This window comes from Rhinatrema bivittatum, chromosome 1, assembly GCF_901001135.1.
Source record: "Rhinatrema bivittatum chromosome 1, aRhiBiv1.1, whole genome shotgun sequence".
Classification (NCBI taxonomy): domain Eukaryota; kingdom Metazoa; phylum Chordata; class Amphibia; order Gymnophiona; family Rhinatrematidae; genus Rhinatrema; species Rhinatrema bivittatum.
This window is the reverse complement of record NC_042615.1, coordinates 87,382,539-87,406,679: the sequence shown is the minus strand read 5'-3', so window position 1 is coordinate 87,406,679 and position 24,141 is coordinate 87,382,539. Positions and strand designations below refer to the sequence as shown.

At 47.6% G+C, this 24,141-nt stretch overlaps 1 protein-coding gene across 5 annotated transcripts in view; it reads left to right on the top strand.

The window, feature by feature from the left end:
- The window catches only part of CBR4 (carbonyl reductase 4), an 87,646-nt gene that overhangs the window by 20,011 nt on the left and 43,494 nt on the right, over positions 1 to 24,141 (top strand). For all 5 annotated transcript variants that reach the window (XM_029573474.1, XM_029573557.1, XM_029573226.1 and 2 more), the window contains exon 4: positions 2,084 to 2,204. In XM_029573474.1, the coding sequence (XP_029429334.1) occupies positions 2,084 to 2,204 (121 nt within the window). The remainder of the gene's footprint in view (positions 1 to 2,083; positions 2,205 to 24,141) is intronic.

Below are 24,141 nucleotides of genomic sequence, written 5' to 3'. Positions count from 1 at the left end.
TAACATGGCAGAGGATGCCGAGCCTCGGCGTGAGGCATGGCACGCAGTGGAAGGCCCAGCGACCACCGCCGCGGGACGCCGGGGCCTGGCAGAGCTGGCAACTACCGCGAGGGATGTCGTCCCGGGACCCGTTGTGGTACCATGAAGGTGAGCAGGCCCGTGCGCGGGACGGCCGTGGGCGAGGTGCGTAACAATTTGATGTAATCATTAACTAGTCTTGCCAGGACTCTATACCGTGGTATCATTCCCACCCCCACCGCACATTAAAATTTGGAGAACTTCTCTTTTAACAAAATTAAAATTCGAAACTCTGGGTAATCAAACATTTTCAAAATAATTTCTAATAATATTTAATACAAACATGAGTCCTTATATGGAATAGGTAAATGGTTTTGTTAACAATTAAGCTTCAGATACCTCTGTTAAACAAGCACAGAGTCCTGATAATCAGAATCTAGATGTAATTCAAGATTGTGTATATTTCCTTAAAATAATTCAATTGTTTCTTTAAATGTCACAGCAGGATCTTCCAGAATCAGAAAGAAATTGGTCTTAACTTTTTTCTTTTGTGCCTCTGTTCTGCTGTTTGAAGCCATCATTTATGCTGTCTGTACCAACCACTTCAGGAGATGAATAGGGCTCTCCTGAGGGCGAGTCATAGGTGACAACATGCTTTAGAGTAGTAGAGCCTCACCAGATATAGATCATTTCCATTCTCATTCATGCTTTTGACAGAGCTAAGTGTTACTGTAAGACTTACTTCATATGATAACATGAACCTTCATTGAGGATGACAGGTGAGGTACCCTGAGATTGCCTGATGTTTGACAAAGGATGTGACAAGTACATCTGTGAATAACAAGAAGTCAAGAATTAAAATGGTGGAATTTGGGACATTGTGCATATAACCCTGGAAGAAGTGATAAGAGAATTAATTAAAACTATGAAACAGAGAAATAGCTTGAATAAGAAAGCAGGTGCGGACCTTGTGACTGTCTGTACCATTGCTTTGCCACAGCTGTGCTAATGCCTGGCCAGCTCAGTATACTCTGAATAAACACGGTTATATTCTGAAGAAGCAGAAAGTATTTCTTTACCTTATTGGGAAGTTTCTGGCTAAACAGTGAGCCATGTGTTGTCACTATATTCTTCGCAATGCAGAAGAGTTCCAGAGGTGTTGCAGGGATGTCCTAGTGGTGTTTGATATTATACCCAAAGATATTACTACAGACACCCTGCTGGAATATCACAATAGTGTACAGAGAGCAGACCCTCATGCCAAGAGATTTGCCCTAAAACAAGTAAAAGCTATCAACAGCTGGAATGTAATAATCTGAAAACTGGGATAAGAAGGTTGAATAGCATAAGCCTCAGAGTTCATTAAAAATACAGATATGTTATTTAAAAAGAAAAAACAATTTTCCTTGAGAAAATTGTACCAAGTTGTCACATAATCTGACTAATATTATGAACTGGATATTTATCTAAAAAATGTATAGCCCTCCCTAATTACAGTGTTCCAGGCAGGAAACAAAATTACTTGCATAAAATAGTGGGAGGTTCTGCCAGTAGAGTTTAGCTGTGATAGGAGAATTTGATCCCACATATTGTGAAACTGCTGCTAGAGGCCTCTTCCTTGCTGATTTCTCCAAATTTAGATGATGGTCATCCAAGGAGGTAGATAATCTATGCATGTAAGGAAATAATCTTCACTTAGGCATGGAACCAGAAGACTCAGGTCTCTGGGGTACCCAGGGAAGATGTGTTGTGGTAAGATGACCAGGGCATTACCAGTAGGATCATACAGATTTAGAAATTGGTTAAGGGTAGAGGGATAATTTCACAAGTCTGTTAGAGTTGCCAGCAAATACAGTCCTAAACTGTATCCCCTACCTACATGTTGCAGGATGAGGGAAGGTTTGTGGTTGCTTTTAAGTGATTCAAGAACCTGTTTTGCATTATTTAATGTTGACTTTATAATTGTAATATATTGTTGTAAAGCCAATCTGAGCTTAGACTTAGCAGCTAACATAAACATGATAAATTGAATTTTGGCATTATTTGGCTTTTAATTTTAATACAGCAGGCCACCTAGCCCTTAGCTGCGATGTTGCTAAAGAGCAGGATGTGCAAGATACATTTGAAGAGATTGAGAAGAATTTAGGTCATGTTAACTGCTTGGTAAATGCAGCTGGAATCAACAGGTTAGTTTATTTATTAATTACTTGTATTTATCGTCTACCAATTAAAATGGCTGTGGGCAAAGAAATCATAAATGTACATAACAACCCAAGAACAATACAAATGAAAACCAAACAGATGCTGATGTGCAAACCTGTACTACTGTTTAGAGGCCTGTTTTGTGCAATTTTCCTACAGATACCCAGAGCTCATTAGCATTGCTAGCAACATTGCATATGAAATTTTTCATGGGTTGCCATAAAGAGGTTTACATGTTCCCAACCCAGGATCTACATGGATTTAAAGGGGTTTCATGGCCCATATGAGCCAATCCTGGCCCCCAAGTGTAAATGAAATTGCCTGTTGGTCATAGTGGACCCTCACCCTGGCTCCCATGTTCCTTGCGAGCCATGAATGTAAAATGCAAACCCCTCTGAGAAGCCCCCTTGTCCATCAGATCCCTCATTAGGAGTTGTCCTCCCATCCCACCCCTCTTGTGAAATGGTGATCTTTTAGGGGCAGGAGGGATCTACATTGCCGGTGCCTGTTTTCAAATGGGCGCTGTCTGACCGCATGAGCTTGGTGCCATTTTGAAACCAGGCACGAGTGGGGTAAGAGTGGAGATCACTTTAGAAGCATAACCTAGGGGGTGAGATTATTTAAATAACCAGTCAAGATTGGGATGTGGGGGTGATTGTATTTGTTGATCTTAAGGTGGCCAACCAAGTGGATAAGGAGACAACAAAATTCAGAAAGATGCTTGGGTGCAAATGGAGAGGAATGATCAGTCATAAAAGGAGGTGATATTGCCCCCATAGAAGTCCCTGGTGAGATCTCATTTGGAATAGTGTGTACTGCTCAGGAGTTCACACCTTCAAAAGGATATAAATAGGATGGAGTCAAACCAGAGGGTGGCTACTAAAATGGTCAGTGATCTTTGTTATAAGCATTAGGGGACAGACTTTTAAAGATCTAAACATGTATACTCTAGAGGAAAAGCAAGAGAAGGGAGTTATGATAGAGACAATTAAATACCTCAAGAGGCATCAATGCACAGGAGGTGGGTCTCCTTCAATGGAAAGAAGATTCTGGAATGATTGGTCATGGGATGAGATTGAGAGGGTATAGACTGAGGAGTAATCTAAGGAAATATTTCTTTACAGAGAGGGTGGTGGATGTATGGAACAGTCTCATTGGAAGTGGTGAAGACAGGGACAGTATGTGAATTCAAGAAAGCATGGAACAAACTCAAGGGATCTCTTAGGGAGTGATAGGCATTCTAGAGCTGAGCAAATGAGTGGATAAGCAGACTAGGTAGGCTATATGGTCTTTTTCTGCTGACATGTTTTATGCTTTGCATAATTTTACTAAAGAATTTCAATAAACTTTCACGCGTAGCAAACCATGCATGAAAGTTTACTACTGTGAAGTTGACATTTGTGAAATATTTCTCAAATCTTTTGCGCAAAATGCCCGCACTTTAGTGTTTTAGTATATTTGTGGGCAGGATGTGCTATTTTTTGCAGAAAACCCTTTTTGAAAAATATTTTTTGCTTTACTACATTAGCTTGTTAATATTTATTGAGATTCAGAAGCAAGCAAAAAAAAAAGATGAATATTCACAGTATCTATTTTGTAATCATCATAAAACATGTTATGAAATAAAATAAAAAAGTTAGTTGGATTATTTAGATATGTAATTCTTTACCCTCTAGAAAGGTTCTCAATATAGAGGTACAGTATTTACGCACATAAGTGGACATGCATAGAGTAATGCTAGTATTTTATAAACAGTGTGGTGGGAGCATATTTCTGCTCTAAATGTATATGTGTATATTTCCAATGCAAGAAAACACACCTTCTCTACCCATTTTATAAACATGTATATTTTATATGCAATATAATTGTAACATTGCATGAATAAACATACAGAATTAAACATGAAGACAAGTATTTTATAAAGTATGCATGAGTGCCCGGAATTACCAGTTTGCTGATACCTCTGCCATTTCACCCAGTTCTTCTCGACCGTCCAGTACTTGATGCTGAATCGCTACCAGTTCTTCCAGACCTCCCACTCAAAACAGCAGACAACAGTAATTTAGCAGGTATAAAGTGTAACGGAGGGTGGACGCTTAATGCTGAGGAGTGGTTGACACTACCTAATAGCAAGCCCTCTAGGTCCACTCCAACAGATGGCGACGCCCTGTTTCTGGATGACTGGGGCTTTGCCTATACCAGCAGCCTTCCCCGCAGGTTGAGCCCTTGGGTTCTGGTGGGTCTTAGGTGGATCCCTAGGGTGGTGGCTAGAACAAGAGCCCAAGACCAGGTGGAGGTCAGGACAGGCAGTAGACCAGGAAAACCAGAGATGGGCCAGAGGTTAGGGCAGGCTGCAGGCAAGGCAAGATCAGGTCCAAAGCAAGAATCAGGGTTCAGAGCTAAGGTCATAATCTAGGACAGCGGTTCTCAACCGGTGCGTCGCGACACACTAGTGTGTCGCCAAGCACCGGCAGGTGTGTTGCGTGGCTCCCGGTCCCTCCCGCTGCTCGTTCTTCCCTGCTGCCGTTGCCGCCGGGCTATCAGCACGTTCAAGCCCAGCGGGAACGGCAGCGGTGCAAAAAAAAAAGCTGTGGCATCCGCGGCTGGCCTTTTCTTCTTCCCGCGCCTGCATTCCCCCCCCCCCCGACCCGGAACAGGAAGTGGTGCGCGGGAAGAAGAAAGGCCGTGCCGCAAGAGAACCCACGCCTCGCGCGCCATCACGGCACACATGGGGAAGCGCTGCTGCGGCCGTATGGCCAACCGGTCTTCCTGTTCGGGGGGGGAGCGGAAGCGTCGCGCACAGCTTCCGCTTTCTCCCCCAAAGCAGGAAGATCAGCTGCCTCTCCTGCTGCCACCGGCCTCCTGCTATCTTCGGGCGTCGGGCCGTATGGTCCGCCGATCTTCCTGTTTGGGGGGGGGGGGGGAGGGAGGAAGCGGACGTTGTGCGCTGCGCTTCCGCTCCCCCCCCCCCCCCCGACAGGAAGTTCGGACGCCCGAAGATAGCAGGAGTCCGGTGGCAGCAGGAGAGGCCAGCTGATCTTCCTGCTCTGGGGGAGAAAGCGGAAGGGAAAGGAGAGAGCAGCATGAGCCTCCCGCGATCGATGGAATTCTTCCTTCTTGGCCTGCGGGGGCTGGAGGAGGAGGAGCAGCTACCGTTTGTGCTCGGGGGGGGGGGGGGGGGAGAGGAAGTGAGTGATAGAAAGAGAGAGAAACAGCCAGCCAGCCTGTGTGTAAGTGAGAGAATGTGTGTGATTGAGAGCCTGTGTGTAAGTGAGAGAATGTATTTGATCGAGAGTATGTGTGTGATTGAGAGAAACTGGTCAGAGAGCTGATGTATGTGTATATGTGAGAGACAATGAAAGTGACTGCTCAAGGAGATGACTGATGTGTATGTGAGAGTGTGAGACAGTCAGGGATGTGTGTGTGTGTGTGTGTGTGAGAGAGAGAGAGAGAGAGAGAAAGCATGGAAGTGAGAAATCTGGGTATGTGAGAAAGCATGGGAGTAAGAAGCCTGGTGTTGTGGGGGTGTATGTGAAAGAAAGCATGGGAGTGAGAAGCCTGATTATGTGAGAGAGAGCATGGGAGTGGGAAGCCTGTGTGTGTGCATGTATATATGAGAGACTGGTTGGTAAGGTGACGGTGTGACTGGTGTGTATGTGAATGTGAGAGAGAGAATGTGATTCAGGGAATGAGAAGCCTGTGCACGTGGAGAGCGAGCATGGAAATGAGAGAGAGACTGGGTGTGTGTGTGTGTAAAACAGAGAAAGTGATTATGGGAATGAGAAGCCTGTGCATGTGAAGAGAGTGAGCATGGGAGTGAGAACCTGGGTGTGTGTGAGACACAGCATGGGAGGGAGAAGCCTGTGTATGTAAGACAGAACATGGAAGTGGGAAGCCTGTGTGTGTGTGTATGCATGAGAGAGATCAGGTGACGGGTGTGTGTGAGAGAGAGAGAGAGAAAGTGATTATGGGAATGAGAAGCCTGTGCAGGTGAAGAGTGGGCATGGGAGTGAGAAACCTGTGTGTGTGTGAGACACAGCATGGGAGTGAGAAGCCTGTATATCTGAAAGAGAACATGAGAGTGGGAAGCCTATGTGTGTGTGTATATGCATGAGAGAGATCAGGTGACTGGTGTGTGTTTGTGTGTATGTGAGAGAGAGAAAGAAAGTGATTATGGGAATAAGAAGCCTGTACATGTGAAGAGTGAACATGGGAGTGAGAAAGCTGGGAGTGTGTGAGAAACAGCATGGGAGTGAGAAGCCTGTATATCTGAAAGAGAACATGGGAGTGGGAAGCCTGTGTGTGTGTGTGTATGCATGAGAGAGATCAGGTGACTGGTGTGTGTGTATGTGGGAGAGAAAGAAAGTGATTATGGGAATGAGAAGCCTGTGCATGTGGAGAGAACAAGCATGGGAGTGAGAGACTGGTGAGTGTATGTGAGAAAGAGAAAGTGATTATGAGAGTGAGAAGCCCATATATGTAAGTGGAACACGGGAGTGGGAAGCCTGTGTGTGTGTGTATGGCATGAGAGAAACTGTTCAGGAAGGTGACTGGTGTGTTTGTCAAAGACTGGGAGATGATTGGTGTGTGAGAGACAGAAACTGGTCATGGAGGCATGACTGGTATGGTGTGTGTGTGTGTGAGAGAGACATGGGCCCTAAGGAAGAGGACCATGAGTATAGAGCTTAGCCACTACTGCTGCTTCTGGTGTGTGCTACAGCCTGCATGGAAGAGGAGTAGGAGAGCTGCTGGAGGGGGTAAGTAAAGGTGGCTTTTTAAGTTTATTTTTCTTGATTGACTGCTATTTTAATTATTTAATATTATGTGATGTGTCTGCTTTTTTTGAAATATTTTATTGGTGTTTGGAGAATTTTTAATAGTTTTTATGAGTTTTTAATTGTTGGATGTTATTCTGTTCATAGTTGTTGTGAAACATTTATTCTGCTTATTAGTATAGTTTTACAATTATTTCTGTGTGGGGATCTATAGCTGCTTGCTAGTTCTGTTTTCCTAATAAGAGGTGTATTGGTTTTTAGGGCCTGATTTAATATTTGTAGTGTTGCCTTTTCATAGATAGGGTTGCTCCTGTTTGAGTGTATTCCATAATACAGGTGTAACTGTGTGTGGATTAGTTTATGTGCATTACTACAGATCCTGGGAGTATGTTAGGTCGGTTCTGTGTCTGTTACAGAGATATTTTGCTAGCATGTAAGTGTTTCATCAGTCTTATTTGTTGCGTTTTCTCAAGAGGACATGCATTGGTGGTAAATTGCTGTCTTTTCATAAGTAGGGCTATTGAGCCTGAAAGTAGAAGGAGTTTGAGTTGCTGTTACTGAGATGACACCAGAACCAGAATATCTTTTTTGTAGAGTGAGTTGAATGGGGAATGTCATAATTCTGCTTTACATCCATTATTGTGGATCAGGGGGGTTCCCGTGGATGCAAACTGTACATTTACATCTAGCCCTGTGACGATCATGGGTCAGTGTGTCACGCATGTGAGAACCATCTGTCAGGTGTGTCCCGACAGAAAAAAGGTTGAGAACCACCGATCTAGGAAATCAGGCCAAGGGGGGACAGACAAGACAATAAGGAACAAAGGCAAAGAGAGGACAATGCAGGGACACAGGAACAAGGAGCAAGACAAGGAGAAATATGTACTGATGAAAGCACGACAGGAGACCTGTTGTTGAGGTGAGGAACTGCTCTGGGGCCTAGGCTTAAATAGGGCAGGAAGCTGATGACATCAGGAAGTGCCACTCATAGTCTTCCTGCCCCTGTGTTTATATTATGGGATAGGCCAAGTACAGCGACATGGCAGTGTACATGGTGGATTCGGTGGCGTTCATGCCATGTTTGAGACCCAGCAGTCTTGGGGGTGAGTGTTGCAGCTTGCGGGGCTACCTGCAGGTCGTGGATCTTAACATAAAAGTGTACAAACAAGTTCAGTAATGTAATCATGTTTATCTTTTACAAAAAAGCAACTATTGTGCATCGTCTGAACCCAGCCTTAGAACACCCCGAGACTGCATCTTTTTATCCTCTGGTAAAATGTATGTGCGAAACCGAAAATTCCTGCATACTCTCAACATTTATAAAATAGCTTTTATGTGCTTACATAAATAGCAAATAGGAAAAAGCATAAGCATTGTCAAGTTAAGGGTAAAACATTGATTAGGTAGGCTAAGAGAATTTGAAATGAAGTTGGCCATAGAGGCAAGAACTCATAATAAAAACTTTGTAAAATATATGTGAAGCAAGAAATCTGTGAGAGTCGGTTGGAATGAGGGGTTAAAGGGGCACTTAGGGAAGATAAGGCCATTGCAGAAAGACTAAATGAATTATTTTCTTCTGTGTTTACTAATGAGGATGTTGGGGAGATACTAGTTCCGAAGATGGTTTTCAAGGGTGATGAGTCAGATGAATTGAACCAAATCACTATAAATCTAGAAGATGGTAGTAGACCAGATTGACAAACTAAAGCGTATCAAATCACCTGGACCGGATGGTATGCACCCCATGGTTCTGAAGGAACTAAAAAATGAAATTTCAGATCTATTAGTTAAAATTTATAATCTATCATTAAAATCATCCATTGTACCTGAAGACTGGAGGGTGGCCAATGTAACCCCAATATTTAAAAAGGGCTCCAGGAGCAAACCAGGAAACTATAGATCAGTGAGCCTGACTTCACTGCTGGGAAAAATAATGGAAACTATTCTAAATATCAAAATCAAAGAGCATATAGAAAGACATGTTTTAATGGAACACAGTCAACATGGATTTACCCAAGGGAAGACTTGCCTAACAAATCTGCTTCATTTTTTTGAAGGGGTTAATAAACATGTGGATAAAGGTGAACCAGTAGATGTAGTATATTTGGATTTTCAGAAGTTGTTTGACAAAGTCCCTCATGAGATGCTTCTAAGAAAACTAAAATGTCAGGGGATAGGAAGCGATGTCCTTTTGTGGATTACAAACTGTTTAAAAGACAGGAAACAGAGCGTAGGATTAAGTGGTCAATTTTCTCATTGGAAAACGATGAACAGTGGAGGACCTCAGGGATATGTACCTGGACTGGTGCTTTTCAATATATTTATAAATGATCTGGAAAGGAATACGACGAGTGAGATAATCAAATTTGCAGATACAAAATTTTTCAGAGTAGTTAAATCATAAGAGGATTGTGATAAATTGTAGGAGGATCTTGCAAGACTGGAAGATTGGGCACCAAAATGGCAGATGAAATAATGTAGACAAGTGAAAGGTGATGTATGTAGTGAAAAATAACCCATGCTGTAGTTACACAATGTTAGGTTCCATATTAGGAGCTACCACCCAGGAAAAAGATCTAGGTGTCATAGTGGATAATACATTGAAATCGTCAGCGCAGTGTGCTGCAGCAGTCAAAAAAGCATGTAGAATGTTAGGAATTATTAGGAAGGAAATGGTGAATAAAACATAAAATGTCATAATGCCTCTGTATCGCTCCATGGTGAGACCGCACTTCGAGTACTGTATTTAATTGTGGTTGCTACATCTCAAAAAAGATATAGTTGCACTGGAGGAAGGTACTGAGAAAGGCAACCAAAATGATAAAGGGGATGGAACAACTCCCCTATGAGGAAAGGCTAAAAAGGTTAGGGCTGTTCAGCTTGGAGAAGAGAAGGATGAGGGGGATGTGATAGAGGTCTTTATAATCATGAGAGGTTTAGAACAGGTAAATGTGAATCAGTTATTTACTCTTTCGGATAATGTTATGCATGTATATGCTATTTTTACGTGTAGAACCCCTTTGAAAAATTCATTTTGCATATCTGAGCTCTTGCAAGAAGAAAAACTTATAAACCTTAAAACCAATGTGTATAGTTACATTCACTACATAAATGCTACTTGTGGTTTTGAAAACAAAGATCTCTCAGTTCTTAAGATATAACTGCATTGCAACATGACCATATTCTGAGAAAGATGGCTTTATATTTAGAGGGAAGTTTCTTTTCTGTTGGAAGAACAATTGGCTTAAGTCAGCTGAGTAGAAATATCCTTTCCCTCCCTGTACATATACAGTTCTAAAATGCAGCATTATATAACCACAAATGAAGAAAATAACTTTTAAATAACAAGATATTTTCTTCAAAATGTGTTTCTCATATGGAAGCATTTTACTCTTTTCTAAAAACACAGGGTGAATGAAATTGGTCAAATCTTGTCTGTGGTCGTTTGGTAGGGTCATTTCGGAGGCAACAGTGCAATTACATCCAAGCATCTTGAAACTGTTAAGAAGTTGGATCATTCTTGTAACTCAGGGAAGGGCATGCAGGACCAATATTTGTTGGTATATTTTTTCTCCAAAAATTTAAGTTTAAATCTGAGCAGTTTGGAGAATATAAATTATGGTTGAGTATGTTTCTGCCAGAGTGTCTTATTGTTTCATTCCATTTCTATGTGCGGGTTCTATTCTGATGATCTTAAACAATAAGACAATTAGGCAGCAATACATATGAGCTGCCCATGAATTTTATTTTTGTAGGTGGAATAAATTAATACAATGTTTCCCAGATTAAATAGTGCTGCTGTGATAAATTTTGCAGCAGTCTGCTGTGAAATGATCCAACTGCGTAGATTGACTATGTACCAGCAAAATAGGTATGGTTTGTGTAAGCCAATCAAGCAGTCTGTTTAACTGATGACACGCTGGTGATTTATAATATAGAAATCATTTACAAAACCTCATTAAGGCTTTAACAATGCAGTAAACAATGTTATAACATAGTAAAAGCCTTAATGTGGCGATAACCTGTGATATTTCAAATACAGCACATTTCTTAGTATTCAGACAGGTGAATCCAAAACCAGTGGGTTATATACCTCTACCAGCAGATGGAGACGGCGCAAAGCTGACATCACGGTGTATATATACTCCTGCAGTGACATCAGCCTACCAGGATTCTCCGTCTCCAGCAGATGGTAGTCATGCATCTCCCTAGTGGGGATTGCTTTAAGTTTTATAAGGAGAAAAGAAAAAGGAAATTTAATTTGCCTCGCTCTCCTGAGGTGTTATCCTTGGATCCCTCCCTCAGATGAATGCCTTAGTCCAGTAGCTGGTTTTTAGCTGATGTGGACATAGCTGTTTAAAAACAACCAAAAAAAATAAAACAGCTGAAAGTCAGCAGGTGTAGGAAACCGAGCATGGTGATGAATGTATATGCCCTCTCTCCCCGCAGTCAGAGACTGATTCTATACTCAGGATGGGCTGAGGTCAAGTAAAGAGTAAAAAAAAATATATATATAATCGGAGAGGGAGATGAGTTTTTGTAGGGGTTCCTCTCTCCTTTGGTCTCTGTGCTCGCTGCACCGATCTGATTTTTCCTCCCGCCTCCAGGCGAGTTTGGGGGACATGGGCAGCCTGGCAGGTTGAGCAGCCCTTTGACTAGGCCCCGCTCTCAGGCTTTTCTTGTTCGCTGCGTGGTAGGCCGCAGTGGCGTTTCATGCGCTTTTTCCTGTGCTTTAGGCTGCCCTCTTCAATTCTGTCAGTTTGTGCAAGTTCGTCTGGCTGTAAGTCCGGGTGTGCACCTAGTTGGATGCTTGGTTGGATGTCCAGTTTTTTTTTTTCCCTAAAGCAAACTTTGTGTCCAACAGTGTCCTGAGTCACAAATCACTTTCAAATTCATTTTAAATTGGGTAAGTATGTTGTTCTGCTTTTGTCCCAGTGGTAATAACAACTGAACGTCATCAGCACACATAAATCCTTTGAAACCTAGTGAATGGATTACAAAACCCAGTGAGTGGAGAAAGAAGTTGAATAGGATTGGAGATAGGCATGATCCTTGTGGAACACCACAAACCAAGCCTGTAGGAGCTGAAATGATGTTCCCAGCTTTTATACATGCTCTTTGATCTGTTATCCACTAAAGAAAACATATCTTTAGACCCAAGAGCTTAAATCTCTTCACCAAGATTGCTTGGTCCACCAAGTCAAAAGTAGATGAGAGCTTTGATAGTATCCCAAGCATTTGCTGACCTTTATTTACCAGCATGCAAGGCATCATCTTGCATGAAACCAAAATGCTTTCAATGTTGTGACCCTTATGAATACCAGCTTGCAATTAAGATAAAGCTTCACTCGCCTCTAAGAAGGTTATAATTGAACTGTCACCAGTTTTTCAATGTATTGGCAGCTGGATGATAGTTCAGCAGCTTCAAACTTAGATTTTAGCTTTTAAATAGAAAGGAAATGGAAGAGGGTATAGTAAGTGGACCATGGCAATAGGGTTAGCCTTAAAAAGGGAGCCCTAGGTGCTACCTTTTCGTTTGTTCCAACATGTAAGCTAGATCTGAGCAGAGCAAACCTGTGGGAGAAAAGGTAAAAGACTCAGAGGCATTCCTGCCAAATGCCAGTACAGGATGGGTTCCTCTAAGCTATCATCTTTTTCCTTGGTTCCTGAACTCTCTTCTCCTATGCCCCATCCCCTTTTCCTTCCTGGTTCTCTTGCCTCCCCTGGCAATCCTCTTCCCATCCCAGTTCTCTCAACTCCCTCAAGAAACACCTACTTCTTGGTGCTCTGTCTTTCATATCTTCCCATTGGTCTCTCTCATTCTCTCTTTTCTGCCCAATAGCACCTCTCCCCCAGCTTCCAGGTGCCCCTTGTGCTGTGTCCTAACAGCCACCACTGCTCTGAATGGCTCCTGGAGTCACATAGTGCTGGGGGAGCTTAGCTGGCCCCAAGGGAACAGCACAGACTGCTGGAGAGGGGTGGGAATAAACAAGGAAAGAGAATAGGAACTGGAGCAAAGAGAGGGGAGAGGAGGGGATAGATTGGAAGCAAAAAGCTGGAGAGTGGGAGGGAAAGGAGAAGACAAGCTGAAGAAGGAGAGAAGCAGGTGACAAGAAGGAAGCAGGCCGGGCAGTGAGAGGGAGGGAAAATGAAAGAGATGTCAAAGAGAAGATTGAATGAGTAGAGGGATGATGAAGACCAAGAAAAGAAGGAATAAGCAAAGAGGATAAATCAATTTGGAGAGGAAAAACGTTAATGAGCAAGGAGGATTAGAAGGGGGATGGAGGTGGAGAGATTTAATGACAGTACTGCCAGTTGCACAATTTGCTTTTTGACCCATTAGCCACCACTGAAGAGTTTATAAGGTCAATTTCCGTCTAGGAAAATAGTTAATAAAATCCATTTTAAAATATTGAATACAGTAAGATAAGATTAACTTTCAGCTGAGTTGCTTAGTATGAGCTAGCCTTTTGTTGAAATATGGAACTAATTTCCTTGATTATAGTGATATTGCTGACTTAGTGGTTCTCTGAATATCCACAGGATGGCTCTGTTGATTTAGTTTTAAGTCTAGATGAGTGTTCACAACCTTTCCTGGAGGCATAGCTAACCAGTCAGGTTTTCGGTCAGGCCCAGCGTGACAGGTTGTGCATACCATGCATTTACACGTGGTGGCACACCTGGGGAGGGCAGCAATAGGAGAAGCCACCAGTGGAGCCTGAACGGCTTGCAGCCGAAGGAGAGAGGTCACCGGCTGAAAATGAGAGGCCTGCTGTAACGCTGGCGGTGCCCCCTTTTATTTGTGCACACGCCCATGCACAACTTTTCCAGCCAGTACAGTTTCCAATACTCCTTCCCCCCCCCCAAGCAGGAAGAGCAGTGGACTGTGGTGGAGTTCCTCCCACCACAGCCCGAAGACAACAGGAGGCTCGTGGGGGCTGGATTGGCCTATCAGGGCTTTGGGATTGCCCCAGTGGGCCAATCTGACCAATCATGTGGTTGGTATTGGTTGCAGCAGCCCCATGCCTGCAATCAATGGCAGACCACAGGAACATTTTTTTCATTTCCCCAAGGCTCTCCTTATGTTTTGATTGCACACATTAGCAGTAAGGAGACTCCACAGACCTACTCTCCTTCTCTTCCCCCACCACCATCTCAGCGGGAGCCTCTCCCTACTTTCTAGGCATCACGCGGCAACAGGAGAGGTAATGTGGCTCCTTGGCTCTGCCATTGCTCCTCCTTCCTTCCCTCACCACCACCGTAGTGACGGAAAATATTCCCACTGCTTCCCTCACACGTGCCCTGCCCTGCTTCGCCTGGTCTTCTGCCGGCTTCAAGAACAAGGTCCGAGCACTTCCCGCTGCTCTCAGGCACGACTGCCCTCATGTTGGCCCGCTACAGGAAAAAAAAAAATTATCACCTCCCCCCCAGCACCCGGGCCTTCTAGCCTGTCTCTACTCATGAGGATCATTACATGGTAGAACAGCAACAGGAAGCCTATTAAAACCCTATTATTTTGGAGCCATTCCTGAATACTCCTGGCCACCAATGTGAGTATATTTTGTTTTCTTCTCTGAGACAGAGAGGGGAGAAGCATGGGAGTGAGCCACTGAGTATGTATGAGAGCATGAGCATGAGCCCTTGTGAATCTATGTGAGAGCAGGTATGTATATGTGAGAGTGCATGTTAGTGCGCATGTGAGTCAATGAGCATGTATGAAAGTGCATGCTAGTATGCGTGTGTCAGTGAGCATGTGTGTGAGTGCATGTTAGTATGCGTGTGAGTCAGTGAGCATGTGTGAGAGTGCATGTTAGTGTGTGTCAGTGACCATGTATGTCAGAGCATGTGTAAATGCATGTGAGTGAGCATGTGTGAGAGTGCATGTTAGTATGCGTGAGTCAGCATGTGTGAGTGCATGTTAGTATGATTGTGTCAGTGAGCATGTGTGAGAGTGCATGTTAGCATGTGTGTGTCAGTGACCATGTATGTCAGAGCATGTTTGTGAGGGCGCATATATGAATAAACATGTGTATAGGAGAGAGATAGAGTTTGAGTGCATCTCTACGCCTGACTGATCCATGACAATCTCAGGGTGATAGGAATCAAAAGTTCCCAGGTATAAAGAGCGTGTGATTTTTTATCCTTATTAGTTTAAATTATTAGGTGTTATTAGATGTCTGCTGTTTTAAAATATTTTCTTGGTACATGGGAAATTTTTACAAATTGTTTTTAATTATTGGATGTTTCATTTATCAGCTGTTCTGAAATAACACATTTTATGTTATGTTATGATTGAAGTTATTTTTTTTTTTTAATTTCATGGTGAATGATGGTGATTCTGTTTTTCCATTGTTGCTCTGCATATAGTGTTATGAACGCACTGCCCGCGGGTCCCCCCGCAAGCAGGCTCACTCACCCTTGCTGTTTTCTCCAGCTGACGCGGCAGGACGCCGCCGGCGGCCTGCCTACGCAGCCAGAGCCGCGGACTGTGATCGCCCACGCGGCCCGGATGTCGCCCCAGATGTCCTTCTTCGCCACGTCAGGAGCCGCGGACTTCGCTTCACCATCTTCGCGGCTGAAAGCCGCCGCAGACTTCCACCTTCCCCGTGGCGTAGGCCGCAAGCCCCGGGACTCTTCTGGTGGCTGGAGCCGCCCTCGGGGCGCCCTGCAGTGGCCAGGAAGTTGTGCAGGACCGCTGTCCGCGGTCCTGCACAACTTCCTGCTTGCTTCTTAGGCGCCGGCGCGCGTCTCTCTGCTGGATTTAAAGGGCCAGTCACAGGAAGTGTGGCTGACCCCACCTATGGACTGATTTCCTGCCTAGCCCTATTTAAGGGCTGTCTTCACAGTACATCTTTGCCTTGCATCGGAGTGACTTCTCTCTGGAGGCTCCTGCCTGCCAGAGCCTTGTAAGGTCTCCTGTTCTTCGTGGAGCTCCTCGTCTCGTTTGCCTTCGTACCACATCTTCATGTCTTGATGTCTTGCCTGAGGTCCCTGTCCATGTCCTGATGTTCCATCATGATCTTCCATGTCCTGATGTCCCGTCATGATCTTTCACGTCCTGATGTGCCTGCCTGTCTGGATGTTCTTCCCTGCGTCTTCGTCTGGTGCTCCTGAGCCTTCTGTTCCTGTAGAGCTGTGGTTCTCGGATGATGTTGTGCCCGAGAATGGAGTGGCCTGCAGGAGGGATTTGTCCCTGTGCTCCTGAGCTTCTGTTCCTGCCAGCCATAGGTGGAGCTTCAGATGACATCGGCTCCGTCATTGGAGTTCCTCCTCGCCTGGGTCTTCCCTGCTCTTGTCCCGCTATCCTCGTGGTCCATGACCAGCCTCTTAGGGCTGTGTAGGGCGTATAGTGGGACAGGGTGGTCCGCGACTCAGTCCTGCGGGTGGACTGAGTAGGGTGCCCTGAGAGACAGTGCCAGTGTCCTTCCTCCCAGCTGTTATCAAGTTCCAAGTCTCGTCTGTGATGCTGTTGCATCAAACTAAGTGTCGTCTGTGCATCAACCCAGTCTCGTCCGTGATGCCGTCGCATCAATCATAGTCCTGTCTACGTGTCAAGGCCTCCGTCTGCCCTCAACCTCAGGCCAGGCCTGCTGCTCCATGCTGTTCCAAGCAGCAGGTCCGAAAGGGCTCGGAATGGTCGGAGGACTATTCAACTTCCAACATCCTCGGTTGTTGGCCATGGGAGCTTGCAGGCCTGATGGAGGGTCAGAATGTCAGCCATACTGGAACACGCCGTCAACCCTCGGGTCGGTCCTGGACGCGTCTGGGGCCGGGCTGAGGCCCAAGGGCACACTAAAACACCCCGAGCGCGGCTCGCCGAAGTGCCCCATTCACAACATATAGAGGCTGGCTAGTTGTGGGTTCCAGTTCAAGCATGTTTCTGTTGATACTTTCTGATCTCTTTATTCTGTACTTGGTCAAGGTTTCTCTGTGTTCTGCATATGTGACCGAGGTGAGGTATTTTGCTGGAATGTAATTTCTGTGTAGGGATCTATAGCAGCCTGGTTTCCTAATAAGAGCTTTTATTGGTGTTCTAGGGCCTGGTGTAATATGTGCAGTGTTGCCTTTTCATAGATAAGGTTCTTAGGGCTGTTTTGGTATGGGAGGGTTACTATATTGTAATGTAATTCTGTTTATTCATCTCTTTCTGAGGGCCAAGCCCACACCCAACATAATTACAAAAATTCTAATTCCATAGGAGTTCCAAGTGTCTTTTTTGCAGAGTTTTCTGCTTGGCACCACATCAGTGCATATAAATATAATATGCGTGTTGTAAGTGATATTTTGCCTCAGAAGTCTACTTTTTAATGTTCTTTTTTATGCAAAAAAGAAAATTAGGTCTTACCTTAGTTAATTTTCGTTCCTGTAGTACCACGGATCAGTCCAGACTCCTGGGTTATGCCCCCCCTCTAGCAGATGGAGACAGAAGTTTACAAACAAAACTCCGCCTATATCTAGGCTGGTGCCACCTACAGTCTGGCAGTCTTACTTAATGTCAAAGCAGATAAAGCCCCCAAAATCACTACAAACGAACTATATACAGGAACCTACCAACCAAACTAACGGCTCCACTATCCCCCAAATGGGACCAGAACCAGAGCCATCGATAACGGAGAAAAAGAAAACAGAGATAGAAAGGACAGAAAGAAAGCATCGTCTCCCCCAGACTCTCCGTCAGAACAGCAGACTCGACGGGCGGGACTCTGGACTGATCCGTGGTACTACAGGAACGAAAATTAACTAAGGTAAGACCTAATTTTCTTTTCCCTGTACGTACCCGGATCAGTCCAGACTCCTGGGATGTACCAGAGCTACCTTAACTAGGGTGGGATCCGGAGAGTCCCGCTCTGAGCACCCCTGCCCCGAAACCGCCACTACCTGGTGCATGAACATCCAGGCGATAATGACGCGCAAAGGTATGCAACGACTTCCAGGTCGCTGCCTTACAAATATCCTCCGCAGAAACCTGACTGCACTCCGCCCAGGAAGCCGCTTGAGAACGCGTAGAATGGGCTTTGAGCCCCACCGGGACCGATTTGCCGTGCAACAAATATGCGGAACCAATGGCTTCCTTCAACCAACGGGCAATAGTAGTCTTGGAAGCCGCCTGCCCGCGCCGAGGACCGCCCCACAAGACAAAGAGATGATCCGACTTCCGAAAAGGGTTCGTCACCTCCAGATAACCTAAAAGGGCTCTCCTTACGTCCAGGCGCCGCAAGTCTCGATAATTCGGAAGCGACCTATCAGCCTCAGAAAACGAAGGCAAATCTACCGTCTGGTTGAGATGAAACGCAGAAACCACCTTAGACAAGAAGGAAGGCACTGTACGAAGCGACACTCCCGAATCCGTAATTCTCAAAAAAGGCTCCCGACAAGACAAGGCTTGGAGCTCCGACACCCTCCTCGCTGACGCGACTGCCACCAGGAAAACTACCTTGAGCGTCAAGTCCTTCACCGTAGCTCTGCGGATGGGCTCGAAGGGAACGGAGCATAAGCGAACTGGCAGACAAGCCCTTCGCCAAGCCATCTTGGAGGAAATGCAACACCTCCGGCACAGAAGCCTGCGTGGGCCGAATATCCTGTGCCAGGCACCAAGTCTCAAAGACCGTCCACACCCGCACGTACGCCAGGGAAGTGGAAGGCTTGCGTGACCTTAGCAAAGTCGTAACCACCGCATCAGTGTAACCCCGCTTTTTCAACCTACGCCTCTCAAAAGCCATGCCGCTAGACAAAAGCATTCGACCTGGTCGAAACAAACGGGACCCTGATGTAGCAGGTCCGGCACATAAGGAAACCGAAGGGGAGGCTCCAGCGCCAAGTTCTGAAGATCCGCGAACCAGGGTCGCCGCGGCCATTCGGGAGCGACCAGAATCACGGGCGACGGATGAAGTTCTATGCGCCTCAGCGTCCGACCGATGAGGGGCCACGGAGGGAAAACATAGAGAAGCACCCCTGTCGGCCAAGGCAACGCGAGGGCATCGACCCCTTCCGCCCCCGTTTCCCGGCGGCGAGCAAAAAACCGCGGAGCTTTGGCATTTTTGTACGTCGCCATCAGATCCAGAACAGGTGTTCCCCACCTGGCGCAAATTTTCCGAAACGCTACGTCCGCAAGTTCCCATTCGCCGGGATCTAGCCGATTGCGACTCAGGAAATCCGCCTGAACGTTTTCCACGCCCGCAATGTGCGACGCCGCTATGCATTGCAGGTGTCGTTCGGCCCATGCCATCAACTGTCGTGCCTCGGCGGCCACTGGTAGACTTCTGGTGCCGCCTTGCCGGTTGATGTACGCCACCGTGGTCGCATTGTCCGATAGAATCCTGACCGCCCGGCCTCGAACCAACGACAAGAACTCCCGCAGGGCTAACCTCACTGCCCTGGTCTCCAACCGATTGATGGACCACGTCGCCTCCGTCGGGGACCAGGTGCCCTGCACCGAACTCCGGAGACACACCGCTCCCCAGCCGTACAGACTGGCATCCGTGGTGACCACCGTCCACGAGGGCACATTCAGCGATATGCCCTTGGTCAAGTTTCCGGTACAGAGCCACCAGGCCATGCTGGAACGAGCCGAATGCAGCAGCGGCAACGGAAGACGGAACTGCTCCGACACCGGATTCCAGCGGGAGAGTAAGGCCAAATGCAAAGGCCGCATATGCGCGAACGCCCAAGGAACCAATTCCCGCGTGGACGTCATGGACCCTACCATTTGTAGGTAGTCCCAGACGACCGGCATGGGCTTGGCCAACAACTGCCTGGCTTGGCACTGCAATTTGACTCTGCGCTCCTGCGTCAGATATACCATGCCCCGCCGGGTGTCGAACAACGCTCCCAAAAACTCCAGGGATTGCGACGGTTCCAGCCGACTCTTGGCCCGATTGATTACCCAGCCAAGGTTCTGCAACAAATCGACCACTCGCTGTACCGCCAACCGACAGAGACGCTCGGACTTCGCTCGAATCAGCCAATCGTCCAGATACGGATGCACCAGACACCCTTCCTTGCGAAGATGAGCCGCTACCACCACCATGATCTTTGTAAAGGTTCGCGGGGCTGTCGCCAGACCAAATGGCAGCGCTTGGAATTGAAAATGCTGCCCCAACACTGCGAACCGAAGGTAGCGTTGGTGGTCCGCGCGGATTCCGACGTGCAGATACGCCTCCGTGAGATCCAGAGTCGCGAGAAACTCTCCTTGTCTCACGGACGCGATGACCGATCTTAGCGTCTCCATGCGAAACCTTGGGACCCGCAAGCACCTGTTGACACCCTTGAGGTCGAGGATCGGACGAAACGTGCCCTCTTTCTTTGGCACCAGGAAGTAAATGGAATACCTGCCGCCGCGCAGCTCGCGGAACGGCACCGGCACGATCGCGCCTAGGGCTAACAGATGCCGGATTGTGTCCCGGAACGCCTGACGCTTCTCTGAAAACCCGCATGGCGACACCATGAAACCGGGACGGGGCCGCTGTGCAAAATCTAACGCGTAGCCGCGACTTATCACATCCAGCACCCACTGATCCGACGTGATCTTGGCCCACTCCCTGGCAAACTGCATTAACCTGCCGCCGATCACCGGTACCGGAGAGTGGGCCGGCCGCCCATCATTGTGGCAGCTTTCCGCCCGGGGTTCCGGACCCGGTCCCGGGTCTGCCAAACCGGCGGCCACGAAAGGACTGCGAGTACGACTGCTGCCTAGCCGCATTGTGGCGAAAAGAGGAGACCGCCCCTCGCGCATTACGGGGCCGACGACCCCCACGGAACCTACCTCGCGTGGACGGCGCCCCCCTTGATCGAGGCCTGTCCTCCGGCAGCCGATGTATTTTGTTCTCGCCCAAGGACTCAATCAAATCCTCCAGTTCCTTACCAAAAAGTAACTTCCCCTTAAACGGCAATGAACCTAACCGAGCCTTCGACGAGACGTCCGCCGCCCAATGGCGGAGCCACAACAAACGACGAGCCGACACCGCGGAGACCATTGCCCGTGCCGACGAACGGAGCAAGTCATGAAAGGCATCCGCGCTATAGGCAATCACCGCCTCCAGACGAGTCGCCTGCAGCGCTTCCTCCTGTGACAGACCTTCGTTAGCCGAAAGCTGCTGGGCCCACCTGAGCCCTGCCCGAAGAGAGAAACCGCTACAGATCGCCGCCCTTACACTGAGCGCGGAGACTTCAAAAATTTTCTTAAGCTGCACCTCCAGCTTACGATCCTGCAAATCCTTAAGAGCTGTCCCCCCTGTTACCGGGATGGTGGTCCTTTTGGTGACCGCCGCCACCGCCGAATCTAGTTTTGGAATCTTAAACAGCTCAAGCGCGTCCTCTGTCAGGGGATAAAGCTTATCCATGGCCTTGGAAACCTTCAACCCCAGATCAGGAGTGTCCCACTCCTTAAAAAGTAAGTCGGACACCGAAAAATGCAACGGAAACGCCGTCGGAGGTCCCCTCAGCCCCAACACCACGGGGTCTGTACGCCCTAAGCGAGATTCCGGTCGCGGCAAATCTATCGCCAATTCCTCGAGGATCGCCGGAATCAATGGCGCCAACTCATCGCGCCGAAATAGACGCACCACCTTGGGGTCATCCCCCTCGGTGGCGTGGAGTCCAGTCGCCCCACTGGCTCCCTGATCCCCTTCTCCGTCAATGCCTCGCGGCTGTGACTGCGGATCCGGATCCAGTTCCTCCGGATCCCCGGATTCGGACTCCGTCTCGGCATCCCCCCGCGGAGCCCCCAAACGGAGCGGGCGTGCTCCCCCCGGGGGATCCGAGACCGAGAGGGACCGGGCGCGTCTCTTAGGGTCCGGTCCCCGAACCAAATCCGGCGCTCCCCGCGATCTCTTCCTGGCCTGCCTGCTAGCCTTAAAGGCCTTATGCATTACCAGCACAAAATCCGACGAAAAAGAGTCAGAGGAGCTGCGATCCGGATCCTCCTCCGGATCGCTAAGAGCAGGAGTCTGGTCACCCTCGGGGACCCGCCTCTGTGGGGACAGAGCGGGAGGAACGTCCTCCGGTCTCCCCTGCGACGGGGGCGCCTCGCAAACTGGCTCTGCTGAGCCCAAAATGGCGGGTTTTCCCGCCGCTGAAATTGCCGCTGCCAAAATGGCGTCTGTTCCCGCGCTTCGCGGGAACGGACCTACGGCCCCCGATTTACGTCCCGAAGCCTTCGGCAGTCGCTGCCCCTCTGCGCTAGCGCCCGAAGAACCGCCCTCGCCGCCCGAGACGCAGCCTGAACAAAGGCTGTCCCGGGAGAGGCGACGGGCCGCCCCGCAGGCCTTGCAGACCGGCCGCCGCGGCATGCTCTCCCAACCAGAGCAGAAAAAAAAAACAAAACTGACAATAGCAGCTACCCGCGGCGCCGATCCCGTTCCCTCTCGCGAACCCAACGAGCAGGAGAGAAAGAGAAGAGAAAGCAAGAGAGACAGAAAAAACAAACCAAGTAAATAATTTTTTTTTTTTTTTTTTTTTTTTTGTACCGTTCGCCACCGGCTCCGGGACCACCTGGGGGGAGTGACCCGAGCTCCCCGGTATCACCCCCAGGCTAGGAACGCTGGCAAGGGCCCTCAGCCCACCCTCAGCGAGCTCAACTCCCAGGAGGGAAGGCCCCCCGCGGGACCTCACCCCACCTCGGGAGGAGACGAGTTCGGACCTGCAGGCAATCAACTGCGGTCCGAGCCTCACAATTTTCTACCAGTCAAAAACCAAAACAACTTAAGAAACTAAAGTCAAACCTTTCTCTTTTTTTTTTTTTTTTTTTAAACTAGGCCTCAGCTCAGACTGCAGGTTTTGCACCCTCTCCACCTGCTAGGAGACAGAAGAAGACTGCCAGACTGTAGGTGGCACCAGCCTAGATATAGGCGGAGTTTTGTTTGTAAACTTCTGTCTCCATCTGCTAGAGGGGGGGGCATAACCCAGGAGTCTGGACTGATCCGGGTACGTACAGGGAATGTGTTATAAATTGATAATTTAATTGTGTGTGTCTGTAAAGGGTGTGTGTGTGTGTGTGTGTGGGGGGGGGGGTGTATGCAAGGCTGTAAGGTTTGCCTAAGGTACCTAATACCCTTCCCTATCCGTGAGTTCTGGGGGGGTTGGGGGGGCAGTTTTAAAAAATATAGGGCCAGATTTTCAAAGCGTAAATCCAGTGCATAAATCCATTTGCTGCTGTGCTGGGGGATCGTGCGCTGGCAGTTGGCCGGCGTGTGCAACTTGCAGCTGCCTGAGGCAGGCGCAACAGGGTAGGACAATTTTTTTGGGGGGGTTTAGCTTAGGGCTGGGGAGCGGGGGTGTTAGGGGAAGGGAAGGTGGGGGGCGGGGTGTTAGGGGAAGGGAAGGTGGGGTGTGGGGGGGGGGGGGGTAGGGAAGTTCCATCCGAGGCCGTTCCGATTTCAGAGCGTCCTGGGAGGGAACGGGGGAAGGCAGCGTGGTCTCAGTGTGCGCCCTTGTGTGTGCTGACCCCCGATTTTACAACATCGCGCATGTTATAAGATCACGTCTATGTGTGCGTGCCGGGTAGTGCGTGCAGGTCTTAAAATCTACCCCATAGATTGTAGGAGGGAGCTGGGCTTTATTTAATGGGCCAGGGCAGAGACTGAATGAATTTGGGGGGGGGGGGGGGGGGGGGCAGCACAGTAATTGTTCGCACAGGGCAGCATAAAAGCTGGCACCGGCCCTGTTTTCAGTGTATCCACAATGAATAAGCATGAGATAGGTTTGCATACATTGGAGCCCAGAATATGTAAATCTATCTAATGTATACTTAATTTGACAATCTTGAAAACTCGACTGGATAGGTGGGCCTCCAGGAGAGAGCTGGGAAACACTGGTCTAGAAGCAGTAGCCAACTGCAGAATATAAACCCTTCTTAGAATTGCAGACTACTACTAGTCATCAAGATTTTATAAGCTTAAAACGAATTCAAAGTATTTGTTACATACAATAGAAAATTTCAATGTAGTTTAAACTAATTCTATAACAATTACTGTATCATTCATATACCTTCTATTCTGTGTACAGATGATGTGTCATATAGCTTTTAGCCAGTTTCAATGTTCATTGTGGTGCTGGTTCTGCAAAATTCCTGAACTATAAATCAGGGGTCCCAAACTTTTCAAGAGAAGGGCCACATAGGACATTCCAAATCGTGGAGAGGCAGGGGAGG